Source organism: Cynocephalus volans, chromosome 5 (genome assembly GCF_027409185.1).
Source record: "Cynocephalus volans isolate mCynVol1 chromosome 5, mCynVol1.pri, whole genome shotgun sequence".
Taxonomy (NCBI): domain Eukaryota; kingdom Metazoa; phylum Chordata; class Mammalia; order Dermoptera; family Cynocephalidae; genus Cynocephalus; species Cynocephalus volans.
In genome coordinates this window covers 158,349,595-158,369,874 of record NC_084464.1, presented here as the reverse complement: position 1 = coordinate 158,369,874, position 20,280 = coordinate 158,349,595, and the positions used below count along the sequence as shown (strand labels likewise).

Genomic DNA, 20,280 nt, shown 5'->3' with positions numbered 1-20,280 from the left:
AAGCAGACCATGGCAGACTTGCTGAAGTGAGGAGAGAGACTGGAGTTTGGGATTGCTGAAGCAACTGAGACTTTCTGAGTTGGGCAATAATGAGAAAGAATATGTGGACAGAAGAGTTCTTCAGGAATATGCAGAGGTCCCCTCAAGTCTTTGGCTGAATATCAAGGTGCACATGAGCAGGGAGAGATTCCACAAAGAAAGTAGGACAAGAAACTCCTGGGGAAAAACAGCTGCAAGGGAGTGGTGAGCTAAATAAAGATAACAGAACTCATGCAGCTCTGGGAGGTATTTGAGTTCTGACTAGCCAGAGAGGAGAGATCATTGAACATCTTGAGCATTCAGTAGAGACCCAGAAAAGCCATACTTTAGGAGTAGGGTTAATGTATTCCTAGAAACACCCTAGCAAAGCCTAAATGCTTAAAAAGATCAAAATGATTTTCAAGTAAATTGACTGCCTGCCAGAAGAAAACTCAACACTCTTTAGAGGTAAACAACAAAATCAAGTTGTTCAGTAATGTGGCATTCACAATACTGGGCATAAATTAAAAAGTTTACTAGACATACAAAAAGTATTAAATGTGATCCATAACCAGGGTAAAAATCAATCAATAAAGACAGACCCAGAAATAATAGAAATAATAAAATTGGCAAAAAGTCTTAAAAATATATTGTAAATATGTTCGAGGATCTCAAGGAAAATATGAACAAAAATGAAACAAATAATATCAAGAGAAAGGAAAATTATGAAAAAACCAAATGGAAAGTAAAAAGCTAAAAAAAATACATACCTTGAATAAAAAACAAAAAAACTCACCAGATGGTCTTAGACCATCAGTTTAGACATTACAGAAGAAAAAGTTAACTAGAAAATAATGCAATACAAAGAGTACAAACTGCAGTGCAGTGGTAAAACAAAGGACTATAAAAAACACACAGAGACTCAAGGACCTCTATAAAAATATCAAAAGATCTAATATATGTGTAAAGCAAGTTCCAGAAAGAGAGGAGAGATATTGGGACAGAAAAAATACATGAAGCAATGATAACTAAAAGTTTTCCAAATGTGAAGAAAATTATAAACTCACAGAGAAGCTCAATGAATCAGAAGTAAAATTTTAAAGAGTAAAACTGTATGATATACTTAGGTACATCATAATTAAATTGTCAAAAACTGAAGACAAAAAGAAAAATTTCATAAGAAACTAGAGGAAAAAAATACATTGATATAGACAGACGGTAATAAAAATGACTGATGCCTTCTCATCAGAAACTATGCAAGCCAGAAACAATGGAATAACATCTTTAAAGTGATAAAAAGAAAAAAAAAAAAAACCCACTATAAACTTAGATCTCTATGTCCAAGAAAACATACTTTGAAAATAAATGTTAAATAAAGACATATTCTGCACCACCACACAAAAGAAAAACAAGCAAAAAACTGAAAGAACTTTCCACAAGCAGGTCTATACTATAAAAGATGTTAAAGAAAGCTATTTATGCAGAAGAATACCAGATGAAAACTTGAGTCTATGCTAGGTAATGAAGAACACTGGAAATAGTAAATATGAATGTAAACATACAAGACTTTTACTTATCTAATTTCTTAATTTCTTTAAAAGATAATTGACTACTTGCAGCAAAATAATAATAATCTATTGTTATTTTAACATGAAAAAGTAACATTATAAAAACAGTCAAATAAATAATGTGGGGAATTAATGAAAATATACAGTTGTAAGTTTCTTAAATTATTCATGAATTTATGTAACATTAATACATTGTTGAACATGATGGGTTAAAAAGGGATATTGAAAATCCTAGAGCAATCACACAAATTTACACTTAGAGAAATAGACAATAATAAAAATATTCAATTAATCCAAAAGAAGGAAGAAAAGGAATAAAAAAGAATAAAGAAGATATGGTACAAACAAAATACATAGCATTATTGTAGACTTAAACTAAATCACATCATAAATATATTAAACTTAAAGAATTAAACACTTCAATTAAAAGGCAGAGATTGTCAAACTGAATGAAAATAGAGGTCCAATTATGTTCTCTTTACAATAGATGCTCTTTAAATGTAAATACATAGGTTAAAAACCAAAGTATGGAAAATGATATATCATGAAGACAAAAGTCAAAGGAAAGCTGGAATGGTTATGCTAATGTCAGACAAACTAGATTTCAGGACAAGAAATAATACCAGAGATAAAAAGGACATTTCATAATTAAAAATGATTTATCCACCAAGACATAACAATGCTAAATATGTTGCACTCTAATGACAGAGCTTCAGATAAAGGAAGCAAAATATGACAGAACTAAATAGAGAAGTAGATAAGCCCACAGTTATAGTTGGAGATTTTCTCACCCCTCAGAACAGTTATAAATCCTCTCAAAACAAAGTATAATAGAACAAGTAGGCAAAAAATCAGAAAGGATATAGAAGTTTTAAAGGAAAATACCAATATATTTAACACTATGTACAACTACAGAATAACATTCAAGAGCACATGGAGCATTCACCAAGGTGTACTATATACTCGGCCTTAAAAAAAAGTCTCAATATATTAGAAAGGATTAAAATAATACAGAGTATATTTTCTGACCACAACAAAATTAAATGAGACATACATAAACAATTTGGGAAATTCCCATATATTTGGAAATTAAACAACACATTTCTAAATAATCCATGAGTCAAAGATGAAATCACAATGGAATTTAGAAATATTTTCAACTGAATAATGATAAAATCACAATAGATCAAAACTTTTGGGATGCAACTAATTATTTAGGGTTTCATAACTTTAAATTATTTTATTAGAAAATAGAAACATTTAAAAATCAATAATTTAAAACAGCAGTTTCAAAGTGTGGTATGGAGAAATTTGGGGATTCTTGAGACCCCTTCAGAAAGTCTATGAGGTTAAGATACTTTCAACTTCTTAAAAATCATTTTATTTGCCCCTTTCGCTTTCATTTTCTCATAAGAGTACAGTGGAGTCTTCCACAGGCTGCCTAATGTGTGATGACATCATCTCTCTGATGGCTAGCAGAATGTGTGACTGTGTAGTCTTGTGTTTTTTAAAATTCTCAGTTTTAGTTTCTAATGCATTAAATATTCACAGGATATAACACAAAACCTAAAGCTCTTTGTGATCCTTAATACTCTTAAGAGTGTAAAGAGGTCCTGCAAACAAAAACTTTGAGAACTGTTGATCCAAGATAGCAACTTAAGAATCTAGAAAAGGAAAAGCAAATAAAACCCAAGGTGATCAGAAGGAAGGAAATAATAAAAATAAATGGAAATCAATGTAAAAGGAAATAGACAAACAATTGAATAAATCAATGAAACAAATTCAGTTCTTTGAAAAAATTAATATAATTGATAAACCTCTGGCTAACCTAATCACACAGAGACCACAATCATCAACATCAGGAATAAAAGAGGAAAGGAGGCATCACTACGAATCCTATAGATATTAAAAGATAATAAGAAAATGTTAAGAACAACTTTATGTTAATAAATTCAATAACTTAGATGATATGAAATAATTTCTTAGAAAAAAACAAGCAAATCAGATGCTGAGTAAATTGAATTTCTAAACAGTCTGATATCTTAAAGAAAATACATGTATATATTCACTGATACATTAATACATATTAAAAATTTAAAAACTCCCACAGAGAAAACTCCAGGCTCAGATGGCTTCACTGGTAAATTTTATCAGGTATTTAATGAGGAAATAATACCTTCACAATCTCCTGCAGAAAATAGAGGAGGAGGAACACTTCTTAACTTAATGAGTGAGGACAGAAATACTCAGATACAAAGATATCCTATGTTCTTGGTTTGGAAGAATTAACATCATCAAAACGTCCATTTTACCCAAAGTAATCTACACATTCAACACAATCGCTATCAAAATACCAATGACATTCTTCACAGATATAGAAAAAACAATCTTAAATTTGTATGGAACCACAAAAGACCCCCCCCATACAGTGAAAGCAATTTTGAAAAAAAGGAGCAAAGTTGGAGGCATCACACTTCCTGACTTCAAAATACACTATAAAGCTAGAGTAACCCAAACAACATCATACTGGCATAGAAATAGACGAATAGACAAATGGGACAGAATAGGGGGCCTGTAAATAGACCCACACGCTTACAGCCAACTGATTTTCGACAAAGGTACCAAGAATATACAGAGGGGAAAGGACAGCCTCTTCAAAAAATGGTGGTTGGAAAACTGGATGTCCACATGCAGATGTTTGAAACTAGACCCCTATCTCTCACCGTACACAAATATCAACTTGAGATGGATTAAAGAACTAAATTTAAGACCTGAAACTATGAAATTACTAGCAGAAAATGCAGGGGAAGCACTATATGAGGTACAAAGGCAACTAAAGCAAAAATACACAAATGGGACTACATCAAACTGAAAAGCTTCTGCACAGCAAGGGAGGGACACTATCAACAAAGTGAAAAGATAAGACAACCTACAGAATCGGAGAAAGTGTTGCAAACTACATGTCAGACAAGGGGCTAGTATCCAGAATATGTAAGGAACTCAAACAGCTCAACAGCAAAAAACCAAATAACCCAATTAAAAAATGGGCAAAAGACTCGAACAGACATTTCTCAAAAGAAGGTATACAAATGGCCAACAAGCACATGAAAAAATGCTTAAAATCACTAATCATCAGGAAAATGCAAATTAAAACCATAATGAGACATCATCTAACCCCAGCTGGAGTGGCTATTTATCAACAAGACAGAAAATAACAAATGCTGGCTAGGATGAGGAGAAAAGGGAACCCTCCTACATTGTTGGGGGGAATGTAAATTGGTACAGGCATTGTGGAAACCAGTAGGGAAGTTCCTCAGAAAACTAAAAATAGATCTACCTTATGATTCAACTATCCTGCTACTGGGTATATACACAAAGGAAATGAAACCAATATATAAAAAAGACCCCTGCACTCCCACGTTCATCTCAGCATTATTCACAATAACCAAGAGATGGAGTCAACCTAAATGCTCGTCAACAGATGAATGAATTAAAAAACTGTGGTTATAAATATAAAATAGAATACTATACAGCTATAAAAAGAAATGATATCCTATCATTTGCAGCAGCATGGATGGAACTGGAAACCATAATGTTAAATGAAGTAAGTCAGGCACAGAAAGACAAATACATGGGACTTCTGTTCCATAATGCAAGGTAGTTTTAACATCTGCAAAACAATCAATGTAACCCAACATGTTAACAGAATAAAAGTTACAAATCATATGATTATATCAGTAGATGCAAAAGACAATTTGACAAAATTTAACACTCATCCATGATAAAAAGCCTTAGCAAACTAGGAATAAATGAGAACTTCTTTAACCTCATCAAGGGCATTTAGAAAAAAACCTCCAGCTGACATCATATTAATGACGAAAGACTAATGCTTTCTCTCTAAGATTGGGAAAAAGAAAAAGATGTTTGCTCTCAGTACTTCTAGTCAGCATTTTACTGCAATCGTACCAGTTACTGCAGTAAGACCAAAAGAAAAGAAAGAAAGAAGAAAGAAAAAGAAGAGAAAATAAATAAAGGGAAGAAGTAAAATTGTCTTTATTACAGAAAACTTGATTAATGGATACAGACAGTCTTAAAGACTGATAAGTGAACTTTGCAAGACTGAAGAATACAAAAGTACATATTGAAAGGTCAATATGTAAAAATTAATTTTATTGTATGTACTAGCTATGATCAATTGAAAAATAAAAATGTAAAAACAATATCACTAATCGTATCAAAATTGCAAAATATGTAGTGATAAATTTAACACAGTATTACACAAGAACTGTACACTGTATACTACAAAAATGTTGTTGGGAAAAAAATTTAAAAGATCTAAATAAAGCTTACCATGTTTATGGATTAAAAGACTATATCAATTCTCACCAAATTGATCTTTGGATTTAACTCATATCCAAGCAAAATTCCAGCCGTTTTTTTTTTTTTAAAGTGATAAAATTTATATTCAAAGGTCTAGAATCACAAGGCATTCTTTAAAAAGAACTAAGTAGGAGGACTTCCCTACCCTGATATAAAGATTTATAAAGTTACAGTAGTCAAGACACTACTGGTATTGGTAAAAAGGCACAAAAACATAAAAAGGGATGGTCCAGAAACAGACCTACATATCTATGATCAATTGATTTTCAATACAGGTGGTAAAGTAATTCAATTGAGAAAGAAAATCTTTTCCAAAATGGTTCCAGAACAATTGGATATTTATATAGAAAACAAAAACAAAAACAAACTTTGATTTCTACTTTTGACCTCAAATTAATTTGAGATAGCTCTTAGACCTAAATATAAAAGCCAAAACCAAAGCTGAAATATAAAAATAGGAAAAAAACATAAAGGAATATTTTCATAACCTTGGGTAAGGCCAATTTTTTTTTAGGCAGGGCCCAGAAAACACTAACTATAAAAGAAAAAAAATTATAATCTGGGCTTTCATAAAATGAAAACCTCTGCTCACCAAGTCATTGTTAAGAAAAGAAATAGGCAAGTCCCAGACTGGGAGAAAAATACTTTCAGTCCATATACTGACAAATGGCTTATCTCCAGGATATATAAACATTCCTTCCACTTGCGAATAAGAGGATAAACAACTTGGTAAAAACAGGCAACAGACTTGTACAGGCATTTGCATGGGGAAAGATGTACAAATGGCCAATAAACATGTGGAAAAAATGCTCAGTGTCTTAGCCATCAAAGAAATAAGAATTGTAACTATAGTCAGACACCCCCAACCACCCGATGGAAGTGGCTAGTATTAAAAAGGCAGAAAACGATAAGTGGTGTCAGGGATGTGGAGCAAGGATGTGCAACTCTCATACACGCTGGCTGCAATGTAAAACGTACAACCACTCTGGTAATCAGTCTTATGATTTCTTATTGAGTTAAATAAACATGCATCTGCTTTACAAACCTGCAATTCTATTCCCAATATTTACCCTAAGGAAATGAAACCATAAGTTCACAAATAAATCTGTAAGAATATTCACAGCAGCTTAATTTATCATAACCCCAAGCTGTAAACAACTTGAGTGTCTGTCAATAAGAAAACAAATAGTTTTCAGTCCATTTATACAATGGGATACCACTCAGCCATAAAAAGGAACAAGATACTGATACTCTCAAATAGTAGGGATGAAACTTAAAAATATTATAATAAAGAAAGAAACTAGATACGAAAGTGTGTATTCTGTATCAGTCCATTTCTATGAGGTTCTTGAAGAGGCAAAGCTGATTTATGATGAAAGAAATCAATAGTAGTTGCCTCTGGGGATGGGTGGGTGTAACAGAGACTGACGGAGCTTCTGGGGTGGTGGAAATGTTCTACATCATGATACAAGTGTGGGTTACACAGGTGTGTGTGTTCGTCAGAATCACCCAACTACATTTACGATCCGCAATTGCACTATGTGTAAAGTATACCGTAACTAAAAAAGAGAGCAGGATTCTGTTTCAAATGCTAAGCTTTGAACACACCCAGTTGCGTGGAAATCCCCTGGCCACCCTCCTCATGTCTTAGGCCTGGGCGGGAGACTGTCACTCATCTATGGTACAATAGACAGCCACAGGCTGTGGGGTCTGAACTGTAGGGGATTCCAAGGCTGAGACTCTGAGAGGTTGGGGCAAGGTTCATGGGAGGCCCAAGGTGGGGCGGCATCCTGAGAACAGGGGAGGCATTCCTGCCCACGAGCGCATCCTAAAGAAACGAAACCCTGCCAGGAGCTAGTTCTCCAGGCCAGCTTTCATGAGTCTTTCATACCCCAACCCACTTGGTCTACCCGATACAATATTTACAGTAATATCATTTTTATGATTTTTCATTGTAAACAGATAGCATTTTAGCTACATTGTGAGTAAACAGACTAAGGAGGCTGGCCTGGAAATGTTATTATCTTTTATGCCATTTCTTCCTCGGGGAAATATGTTTTAGTTCCAGTTTACATATCACTACATAGTCATACCCATATAGACAGAGAAATAGATAGATTATTTAGATTTGCATGTGCATAAAAAAATCTAAAATATACGCTTCAAAATCTGTAATGGTTACTGAAGAGTGTATTTGGCAGAATGTGGAAGGAAAATATTCTGATACTTTCTTTTACACATTTATATATTACCTTAGTTTTTATATAGGGCATATATTACTTTTGATTTTTTTAAAAAAATTATTATTATCATTATATTTTTGCATTCTAAGATGTTGTGGAGAAGTGGGGGGTGGGGGGCGTGAGGGGGTGGGGCTGGCCTGGTTTCTGAGGGTGGTGGGGGCAAGACTGGGGCACATAGGCCCCCCCACCCTGGCTCAGGAGCCCAGGGGGTTTACAGCCTTAGTGTGGTCATCACCAGGCTGGATACGGATGTTGAGCGTACTTGGCTGAGGCCGTCAGACCCCTCCCACCCCATTTGGGAGCCTGGGGGCTTCTGGCATAGTACTTTTGATTTTTTAAAATAAAAATTGTAATCTATCTTTGAAATTTCTGCGGTTGGGTAGAAGTTGAGGACCATTTGTGCTTGTGCCATTCTTATTGTACCTTTAATGGGAATATTTCAAAATCACCCATTAACAATTTTTATAACAAAGTTTAGAAGGTCTCGGACCCCCCAAAAATTCTCCCACTTCTCATGACATGTATTGTTTTGGAATTTACAGGGGCTTGACACTGAACTACTGTAGGAATCCAGACGCTGATAAAAGCCCTTGGTGTTATACCACCGATCCAAGTGTCAGGTGGGAGTTCTGCAATCTGAAGAAATGCACAGAAACAGAAGATCATGTCGTGGGTCCTCCGACTATTGCCCAAGTCCCAAGTGTAGAGACTACCTCTGAACCAGGTAAGAAGTCTGTGGCCAGACAGCTACATACTTGGACACTGGGATGAAAAGAGATGGATGCATCTAACTCATGTAGAAGCCTTCAGTGCTGCATAGGACCTCAGTGTTGGCTGAGGGTCTCCATCTCTGGGGATGCTGAGCTATTACTGTCGACGTGATGTGGGTGGGCGGGTTTTTTTTAGGACTCGTGCAAATCCTGCAGGGTGCCCTAGCTAACTACTCACCTTGTCATAAAATTGGTTATCTTAGTGTCCTAGCCAAATATCCCATTCTAACATCATGCTAAGTTTGTGATTATTTCCAAGTCAATAAGCGCTTCTGGTACCTTCTTGAGATGGGCAGTGTTCATCATGATCATCAGCATCCCAATGTCGTGAAGGTTGTGACCACCAAATGCGTCATCTTAGAGAAAGCTAACACTGTTACCTTGATTCTGTATTGTCCTGGGTCTGTGTAGAAGTACCTAACCACCCAATGTATTACCTGCAGACTGCATGTTTGGGAATGGCAAAAGCTATCGGGGCAAGAAGGCAACCACAGTGGCTGGCACTCCATGCCAGGAATGGGCTGCCCAGGAGCCCCACAAACATAACATCTTCACTCCAGAGACAAACCCACGGGCGGGTCTGGAAAAAAACGTAAGCCACTTTGGTTTGGACTCTATTTTGCCTTTTGCTGACCAGTCTCTGCAAACAGAATTGGTCCTGTGTTACAGAAAATGAGCCTGGACTGATATTTAGTGTTGGGCAAAAGGGAAGGGGGTGGCGACTTGAATGATTTGGGGGAAACTAAGCCTAGTGATTGGCTTCAGCGTGGAAAGTGCAATGCGCAGAGTGAGCGGCCTCCACGTTACCTGTCATTCTGCAGTCTCTTACCGCCCTTTCGTGACGTTTCTTGCATGCTTCTGTCATTCAGTGCTGTTTCTAGTTTCTGGGGTGTGTCCTCTAGTTTCTGGTGGTCAAAGATACCCTTCATGACATTTAGTTTTTTCTACAAAAAATTTGGATAGGCCATCAGGACTGCTCACATTAGGATTTGCCCTAGTCTCACACACTCTCTGGGATGGTTTATGTTGGGGGATATGGATAAGGAAGTCTGAGATATAGGGAAAACCAAAGTGTTTTTTCCACTCTCACTCACCATTCAGCATAAAGCTTCTGACACCAGATGTGTGGGGGTTTCTCTCCATGCACAAACAATTCTCCAGCATATACCAGCTGGGCGTCCTACAGTTTAACTCAATTCTGATACTATCTTCCTGGAGACAGTGTCAGATCCCACAGGTTAAGGGCTCAGTCCTACGAGACTGCCCCCCACTGCAGATGCCAAATGCAAGTCTGGCCTGGAACTTCTGATCGACCAGCTATAAACTGGGGTTCCTACAACCCCCTCCTCATCAGTTTTCATTAATTTGAGTGGCTCACAGAACTCAGAGAAATACTTAATGACAGTTACCAGTTTATTATAACTATTATTACAGAGGATACAGATGAGGTGAGGAATGGGGTAAGGGGCACGGAACTTCCATGCCTCCCCCAGGAGTTCCACTCTGCAAGAACCGCCATGTGTTCAGCTATCCGGAAGCTTTCCAAACCCTGTCTTTTTGGGTTTTTATGGAGGCTTCATTACTTAGGCATGATTGATTAGACATTGGTAATCAACTCACCCTTCAGCCCCCTTCCCTCCCTGAAGGTTGGGGAGTGGGGTTGAGTGTTCCAACTCTCTAATCCCATGGTTGGTTCCCCTGACAACAAGCCCCCATCCTGAGGCTCTCCAGGAACCCACCAAGAGTCATCTCATCAGAACAAAAGATGTTCCTATCACCCAGGAAATTCCAAAAGATTAGGAGTTCTGTATCAGATGTTATGACCCAGGAAGTCTGAAAGGTCTTAGGAACTCTGTGCCAAGAACCAGGGTTGGGGGGTGGGGTACAGCCACCAAATATGTATTTCTCATTATATCACAATATCACAGGAAGGAAAAGGAAGATGCTGCCTTTCTGTGTCTTGTCCATGGAGGGCACATAATTCATGGAAATAAGCGTTTGTGAGTCAATACCCAATAGGCTTCATCAGGTAGAAGACAGCTGGAGTCCACCAGCACAAGACGAGTCGGTGGCGTCCCACCGTCTCTGCTGCTGGGTCTCTGAGATCTCCACTGACTCAGGCTCCTGGAGGGGAGCCCCACTTTTTATGCTGTCTACCTCAAGACCCTTCAGGGTCACCACCTCATGTCCAGGGGAGTGGCCTCAGAGTTGGAGCTCGTTTTGAACAAGGGGACAAGCCCAACAGCGTACTATGATTCAGAACCTTTACATGCATCCGAGAAAGTACCTTTGCCCAAAATAAATAAATAAGAAAGAAAAAAAAAAAAGGGACACTCCCTTTTGTCTTCCAAGGACAGAGTCAAATGACTGTGCCTCGGAACCCTTCTGCCTCTTCTGCCCCATGTGATCCATATCCTACACGCTGCTTTCTTCCAGTACTGCCGTAATCCTGATGGTGATGTCAACGGTCCCTGGTGCTACACGACGAATCCGAGAAAACTTTTTGACTACTGTGATGTCCCTCAGTGTGGTAAATTGCTTTCTTTTCTGTAAGGAAACTACTGAGATAAATGCAGCAATTACCTCCCTAATATGGATCTACAAAAATAGTCATAGTAAATACATTTTTCAAAAGGGCTTTTACTGAGTACATCTGGGAAGGACACGGCTGCCCTCTCTTCTCCTGAGCCTTCTCTTCATCATGGGCATCTGAAACCTGTCCTACTATTGGCCCCACTTTTGAGGGGAACACCCACCCCCCCACCCTCCGAACAACTTAAATAAACTAAATACAAAATCCCCAAAGGGCAAGCTTAGAGGTGATCTCATCAAACCCAGGACGGTCTCAGTGAACTCTTCAAGGTCTAACTTGGGATGCATGAAAAACACACGTAGAGTCACACAGATAGGAAACATTCCCCTTCAGCAGCTGAGAAGTAAGAAAGAAAGTGCAATCAGCAGAAAACACTTTAAGCATAAAGTGTACATTGTAAACCTATAAACTGCCATCCTAAGATTCAATGAAAAGTAGTTAAGCCTCAAATTTCCTTTCTCCTCAGATCACTTTCATCACCATACATTACATTAGCCACATCCCTTAGAGAGGGCTGGTTGGGTTCCTTTCTCATTGCTCTGAGACTCTTCCAGGGAGTAAGAGGCTTGGATCAGGGAAAGGGGAGTTGACGTTAGTTCTTAAAAGATTGGGATATCAAATCCCTGGGTATTTCTGGGGAAAATATATGGCACTTTGACTTGGACCCTATTTACTTTCTACTGACCAAGCTTTGCAAACAGAACTAGCCACAGAAAATCATCCTGGACTTCTCTGCACAGTTTGATTGTGTGTGGTTGAAGTCTGCCTTGTGGAGGGACCTGGAGCTGGGGCGCAAAGTGTAGCTGGCAAAGCCACCAGCACTGGAGATCACGTGGGGAGGCAGTTTGGGTGGCAGTTTACAGCTTGGGAGCTGCACTGCCAGGGCGTGCGTGCGGGCCACTCCTGGGCAGAGCGGGAGGGAGGAAGGAGAGGGAAAGGGGCAGGAAAGATTCTACTTGGCGCAGTTCTCTGGATTTAGCGTGAGTCTAGAGCTGATGTTTTCTCTAGTGGATACTTTAGTCTCTTCTGCAGAAGCTCCCTTGGTGGCCCCTCCACCTGAAAGTCCCTTGATGGGGTTAGTGCCTCCCCTCCACTCTTGACCTTTGGCTTCTGCCCCCCTGGCACACCCCACTGCCTCTACTGCCCGGGCTCTCTGTCGTTGACGGGCTGCCTTGAAGTTGAACCGAGCTTGACATTCCTGCCTCAGGCCCCGCAGCTGTGCCTGGGACATTTGATTCCCATGGAAGGGAAGTACAGTAGCTCTTTGGCTGCACCCTCGGCCGCCGCCAGAGGACCTGGCTTTCTCAAGCCTGAGTCAAGCCCAGGTATCCCACCAAGTACACACACCGTTCTGCAGGAAACAGGGCTCAAGTCCTCTGCAGGTCTGACCAGAACCCTTCCCACCAAGTCTGGGGTTAACCTCACTTGCCTTGCATCCTGGTGAGGTAGGGGAATCTCATGGTCCATTGGAAAATTTCTCTTCCCATTCTTTCTTCATTCTCCAATCGCTGAGATTGCTTTTCTTACCTCCTCAACATGGGTGAACATACCAGAATACAGAAGAGGCTATTTCCTTTGAACTCTGTATATGGAGGTTTGTCTTACAACTCCCCTGGGCATCTTTGGGGCCTCAGTTAAACCTTCCAGTGTATCATCTTCTTTCACATTAACCCATTAGAACGTAAAGATTGAAAACAGGGCCTTTGCTATTTCCTTTTTCTCTAGTATCTAGAGCAATACCTGGCATGTTGTAGGCACCGTGTATTCGCATACGTATTTGCCGAATGAATAAAAAAGTGAATAACATCGTATCATAGTTCATCCAGTATGTCGGGTCACTGCTTAAGAGGGTGACTGTCCTAGGTTAAAGATTTTTGTGTGTGTGTTCCTGTGGTCTTTACTAATTTTATTTGTATTTTTCGGAATGAGAACTTTCTTTAAGGTCTGACTTTGTCTATTTAGGCTGTTTGAATTTATTTTTCCTTTTTTTCTCTAAAGACTTTTATTGCTCATTCCCTGGGAAATTTTAGATTTTGTTTATTCAAGTGGGAAATTCCCTAACAATCATTTTTCTTAAAATTTCCAAACATTTACTTTTTTAAATTCACAACAAAAACACATCTGTAAAATGAAAAACTACCATTGATTAACTTTTTAAGCTACACATAAACTTCTTTAAGCAGCTTGCCTGAAAGTATCTGTGTAAATATACAGTGTGATCACAACAAACAGCACTGCGCAAATTGCACATAATAACATAAGTGAAGCGTAAGAAACCAGAACCATAGTCTATTCAGTCCAATATTATTCTGCCCAGCTTCACCAAGGGATTGTATGGTTTTCCTCTTTAACATTAACTTCAAAAATGGAAAGAATGCCCACTTTAAACATAACTTTATTTATTTACATACTTTCATTCACATAAAATTATGTATTTGTTTGTTGAATGATTTTAACAACTCACTTCATTTGCATCAACACATTCAGTACAAATAATAAATAAGTAAAAATAAATAGAAACTTTCAGGTTTTTTTTTTTTTTTAATAGTAAGACCAGGGTACCATCATCTCTGTAGTTATTGTCTCAGTACCTTTATTGACGTCTGCTATATGAAAGGCACAGTATTGAAAACTGAGCTCAGCACTAAAAAGGGTGATTTCATTACATTGCATGCTTTTTTTAAAAAAAAAAATAATTCTCTATATTGATTCTCAGAACAAGACATGGCAAATGGAAAGTCATTTGGAAAATTCAGGTTCCAGATTCACTGGAGTGTAGAATCTCTGGTTGATGAAGACAGAATTTCCTTTTGCAATTGTTATTAGCAATGGCTTGCATTTATATTTCTGAAGACCTTGAGGGGTTGCAGACAACAGAGGAGCATTTTTGAACACCCTTTGTTGCCCCTGAACTGTTGTAGACATTAGTGGGTGGTACCAAAGATGAGGTACTAACCTACTCCTCCAGGAACCTTGCAGGCTAGTTGGAGAGGGGAGGAGGAAGGAGGTAAGCAGAGAAGAAAGATAAGTGTGCGCAGCTCGTCCCCACGGCATTGGGTAGTCCTGGGAGGCTCCCTGGAGGAGGTGTCCTGAAGCTGGCCTAGAAAAAGCCACATTTCAATTCCTAAGTTATCCTTGCCACGTCCAATCACATACACACAACACGCACACGTACATGCACATGCACATGCAGAGACCCACATGAAAAAAATACCCTTAGTGCCTCTGCCTCTCAATAGGGATGACAACTATGGTTTTCTGTAAACTTTACATGGTTTAGGTGGTGATGATGAGGAGGAGGGTGGAAATGATGATATAGCTTTTAAATAGCAAATAACTATTTGTGCCAATCAAGGTCCTCTTAGAAAAGATCTCGGTCTAGTGCTGAACTATACCTATTTATTTTATCACTTTCCCAAGAAAATAATACAAAAGTACTTGCAAGTGTTTCCTTGAAAGGAGAGGGTTCCGTGTTGCCTGCTACCACTTCTGAATCTTGGAGAAACTGGTCCATAAGATGGATATGATTTTACTGTCTAGTTTGGGCTTTGAAATGTCAAAAATTTAATGCTTGGCCCTGAGCCACAAATGTATCCTGAATAATGTGACAGAATTGCTACCTTTGACTCAAATGTGACTCTTCCCCATGTTGTGCCACAGCGTCCTCTTCATTTGACTGTGGGAAACCCCAAGTGGAGCCGAGGAAATGTTCTGGAAGGGTCGTAGGAGGGTGTGTGGCCCACGCACATTCTTGGCCCTGGCAAATCAGTCTTAGAACACGGTAAGACCATTCCCAGAAACAATTTATACCACCCTTCTGTGGGGGTCCTGTAAAACCTTTCTGCATTTACACCCATCCCACACAGTGGAGAAATCAGTACCTGCCCCTATGCTTTCCTAAGGAGGAAAAAGAGCTATAAAAATATAAAAAATTATATTTTTCTAGGTTCCCTACTTGGAAAATGGCCAAAACTGGAATCTTTTCCTTGATCTGGGGAGCAATCAAAATTGGTAGATGCAGTAATCTACCCCAAGTTCCAATATTGCAGGAAAGATATTGAAGATGCTTTGAGGGTTTATATAGATACCCATGGTCTCATCGCAAATGAAAAGAGAGGGATATTTTTAGAAACATGACACTTTGCAGGGCTGGGGGTGGTGCAAGGATAAAATTATCTACAATCTATCAGAGATACAGATCCTTTGTTTGTCTGTTTTACACTTTTGTGAATCATTGAATTCAATGCAGGGGCTGTTCACCCATTCACAAACACGTGAACAAAGTATAGTTTGTGATCACCGTCATTGAAGAGCGGTTGGTCTGATTCTACAGAGTCCAGAAAGTCTGGGCTGTTGTTTCAGTGGAAAATGCATTTAATAAGATTAGTTTCTTGGGTGTATCTTATAAAGCACATGCACAAAACATGCTCCTCTGCCAGCCTGTTTTACTTCCTTTTCTCATTTCTATGCCTGTGGACATGCGCTCGATTACTGTTCTCTACTAAAGAGACTTCCCTCCATAAACTTGTGAAATGCCGTTGATAACCTCGATTCCATTCCGTTTCACTCTGTTGTTGAGTTGGTTTTTTTGTTGCTTATCACTTAGTAACTCCTTGCTATACAGAGACTCCACCTTCTGCATATTTCAAATTCATTCTTTCCCAAACTGTGTGGTGGTTTATTTCTTGACTGATTTATGAACATGCCTGATATCAAGTGTTTGCTGTTTGTATTCCTTTTCATGACAATCTGGTTTGGCATAGCTCATGCCATTATTATAAGCATGCCTAAGCAGTCCCATAAGGTGGGTGACTTAGGGGACACCCCCAATAGTCAAGTTTCTCAGGTAAAATTAGCAGACTCCCATGAATCACTGTGGTTTGAGATCACATTTGGCTCCCTAAAAAATGATGCATCAGATCTTGCATTGATCTTGTCAAAAAGGAAATGAAAGAGATGTCAAGGGAGATTTCTGTTGGAGTCCAGGGCTAAGAGGTCAAAGCCATGGATGTAGGACTTCGTGTTTGAGCCACTTGTTTCTGCTCAACTGTGGCCAAGCAGTGCCTGAGCCTCCCCAGCCCTCCTAAAGGCTAAGAAATGAGACCCTCTGAAAAACTCCACGACTGAAGCAGTTGCTACCATCAAAGTCACTGCCATCCTGAGGATGGACTGGTAGCCTTTTCCTTTGGGGACATCCACATAGCACAATTGAGCGAATGCATCTTTCTGGCTTTCTGTAGATGGAGCAGGATAAACCATGAGATCTGAACTAAAATCCTGCCATGCTTTCCTTGCAGGTTTGGAACGCACTTCTGTGGAGGCACGTTGATATCCCCGGAGTGGGTGCTGACTGCCGCCCACTGCTTGGAGAAGTATGTGCAGGGACAGCTGACACCAGATCTTGTCTTAACAACTACCCCCCTTCCTTCCTTCCTTTTATGGCAGTGACACTCGGGACGAGGGAGTGTAAGTGCAGGATCCTAAGGCAGAATTGCTGGGGCAACTGGAGGGGGGTGTGGGGAGTGTTTCTAGAGAGAAACTGTAGAAGACCAACCCAGGGCAGGTGATTTTGTAGGCCTGGATAAACCGCAGGACACAGTCTTTCACCATGACAGGCACTGGTCCCCTACATAACCCCAGCAGCCCTAGAACATTCCTTAGTGGCTGTATTCAGACAAATCATGAATTTTACTTCTTGACACTCAGAAGTCTCTGATTCTGGGTGGCCGAAGTTCTCCAGGAGACGCCGCCATGTTTAGGGCACAGAAGGGCACCCAAGAAAGGTGCTGGGCCATATTTTGCTCCTGACATCACTGTCTTTTCCAGGTCCTCAAGGCCTTCATATTACAAAGTTATCTTGGGTGCACACCATGAAGTGAATCTTGAACCGGATGTTCAGGAAATAGAAGTGTCCAAGCTTGTTTTGGAGCCCACACGAGCAGACATGGCCTTGCTGAAGCTGCGCAGGTGCGCTGCTCGTGCCTGGGTTTTATGGGCTGTGACCAGGTGGTGGCGGGGGTGTGGGGGGGCGCTGCTGTCTGTGACGCCAAAGGCACAAGGGCTTCAGCGAGCAGCAGAGAACTTCAAGTCGGAAAACCGGGACTCAGTCCCAGTCTTGCCACATTCTAGCTGTGGTCTTGAAAGAGGCACTGGGACTCAGTTTCCTCACGTGGAAAAAGAGCGAGTTGAAATATGAGGTCCAATTACCCCCAAAACTCCCTCAGTTACGGTTCACCAGTTCACCTACTTTCATGACCAGAGAATGATTCAGATCCCAGGTTGATAGTTCTCTCCACACAATATGTCCGAGAGAATCAAACAAGATCATGTATTTCAAAGCACTTAAAACCACAATATAAAAATGAAAAAAACACACATAAACAATTCATGAAAGCAAAATACAGTATGACTATGATCCTCTCTGGTTTTGTTTCTCCTGTCAGAATGGAGCTTTACCAAGGCTGACAGGGTGACACATTTGCTGATGTCACGTCAAGTAGGTAAGGCTGGAAACAGGTTCCAGTGGAGATGCTAATGAACAGACGGCTTTTTTGAGAGTAGGCACATTTGGGACAGGTGACAAGGCACGCAGGGCCTGTTAGCATGCCTAGTGGATCCCAGGTGGATCCCCCCCTAGCACATATGCAAAGATGAGGTCTCCTTTCCTCACCATCTTCAGAGACTTGTCAGGGTGATCTGATGACTTGAACAAGTAATTCGGTAAATTTGGGGTGCTGGAAGTGTTCTCTGCTAGATTAATGCATTTTGAGTTTTAGAGTTCCCATCCCACATCCCCCACCCCCCAGTTCTGAGACATTTAGTGTCCCAAGAGGGAACCCACAGAGTGGCGTCCATGCGAGAGGCTGGGTCCCTTGTGCCTGGGCAGAAGTGTATCTGCTTCAGAGTTGGCAGCAACGATGAGTCTAACTAATCAGGACAAGACATGTCTCATGTCCAGTCTCTTCTCCCCTTGAATTTACTAATGTAGAACCGAGTAAAAATCAAAGTTTTACTGTTTGAGAGTCCCTGGAGCCCTAAGGCCTGCGGAAGTTCTTGGAAGATAACAGCATTTTGCTCACATAAGGTGCTCGTTTTCCATCCCTTTCATTTGGTGTGTAGCATTTCACTGGATTCTTAGGATCGCAGTGCCACAGCATTTACTGGTGAGGAAACTGAGGATCGAAAAGCTGGAGCCACTTGTTCCGGTCACACCATGCACTTGGTGTTATTATAGCCTTATGACCGTGTTTCTACCAGACATTCGCCGACTGACCCTTGCCGTCTTAAATTAATATAAAAGGATGCACCTGGTATAAAATTCCAATCGTGCACAGGATGTACATGAAAAGTGAGTCTTTGTCATCCCTGCTCCCGAAGGCAATGACCGCTAGCAGTCTCCTGTACACAACTGATGACTTTTAAATAAAACCTTCTACTTGTTTAGTTCATAGAAGACCATAGGCAAATGTGAGGATGAAAAGTTTTCCATATTGCTCTGCGTCACTGAAGCCAGGACACACCTGCTTGGAGGGTCCTGGGGCCTTGGGTGGCATCTGGCTGTAGGGCTCAGCAGAGAGCGGCGGCCGGCTCCCAGCGGGGTGGGTGAACTAACTGCTGCTGTTTCCCTTTCAGCCCCGCTGTCATCAACGACAAGGTCATCCCAGCTTGTCTGCCGGCCGCAAACTACGTGGTCGCTGACCGCACAGAGTGTTACATCACGGGCTGGGGAGAGACCCAAGGTGAGGCCAGGTCCATGACCCATGCAATGAGTGGTTTGGACCTGCAGATTTCATGAAAAAGTGAGCATTTTGGACAAAGCTGTGCAAATCTCCATCAGTGAATGAGGTCCAACCCCTCCTGATTTTGTCTGGGCACCTGCCTATGTCCCCATAATCAGTTGTTAAGGGACATGGGCAAGGGGAGGGGGCTGTTTCTTTGAGTCTCCTAATTCATAGCTTACATGTTTGCATTGCTTCCCCAGGTGAGCAGGGCTTTGACACAGCCCACGAGTTAAGAGTATTAGAGTATTTTTATGTGATGTTAGCCGTACTGGGTTCCCAAGCACGGTGAAAAACAACAACAAAAGTTACAGTTAAACTAGCCCTTTTCCCCAATACCCGCATGTCTAATGTGCGTAGAGAGTCTGTTAGGGAGGGGACAGACTGACAGCTGGGGGAGAACAGAGAAAGGCCCCTGCCTCCCCAGCTCTAGGATGGCATTCGGTGTTGGTTGAGGGGGCGAGGGAGAGAGAGGAAACATTTATGCAGACTTTGGTATCAGCACTTGTACTGCATTTGAGAGATCCCCTCTGCTCTTTGCAGAGTGTACTGATCCGTCAGATTCGGCCCCTTGTTTGTAGGAACACCGCAAGAATGACTTGGGGTCTCTGCCCTACTTTCTCAGGGGTGTGGTTGAGGGCCCTGGAATGCAGTTTGGGGCCTTGTAACGTAGTTCTGGCTCTGCCACTAGCTGGACGGGCCTGACAAGTCACTTTACATCTCTGTATTGTTTGGCTCTAACCCTTCATCTGTAAAACCCGTGTTTTCAAATTGTGTTTTCCACTTCAGCCTTTTGCATAAACTTTCATCTGAAGAAAGGTTTTGTGGCTTTAAAAAAAAAAAAAAAAAAGATTAAAAACCACCAGTCCAGATAACTTCAAACTTGGCTTCCCTCTTTCTATGCTTTTCTTACTGCATTTAAAACCTCTC

General features: G+C 40.4%; 1 protein-coding gene across 1 annotated transcript in view; it reads left to right on the top strand.

Moving 5' to 3' along the window:
- The window catches only part of PLG (plasminogen), a 45,976-nt gene that overhangs the window by 18,865 nt on the left and 6,831 nt on the right, over positions 1-20,280 (top strand). The window contains exons 11-17 of the mRNA XM_063097873.1: positions 8,752-8,933; positions 9,423-9,571; positions 11,416-11,509; positions 15,233-15,353; positions 16,870-16,944; positions 17,399-17,539; positions 19,205-19,311. Of these exons, the coding sequence (XP_062953943.1) occupies positions 8,752-8,933; positions 9,423-9,571; positions 11,416-11,509; positions 15,233-15,353; positions 16,870-16,944; positions 17,399-17,539; positions 19,205-19,311 (869 nt within the window). The remainder of the gene's footprint in view (positions 1-8,751; positions 8,934-9,422; positions 9,572-11,415; positions 11,510-15,232; positions 15,354-16,869; positions 16,945-17,398; positions 17,540-19,204; positions 19,312-20,280) is intronic.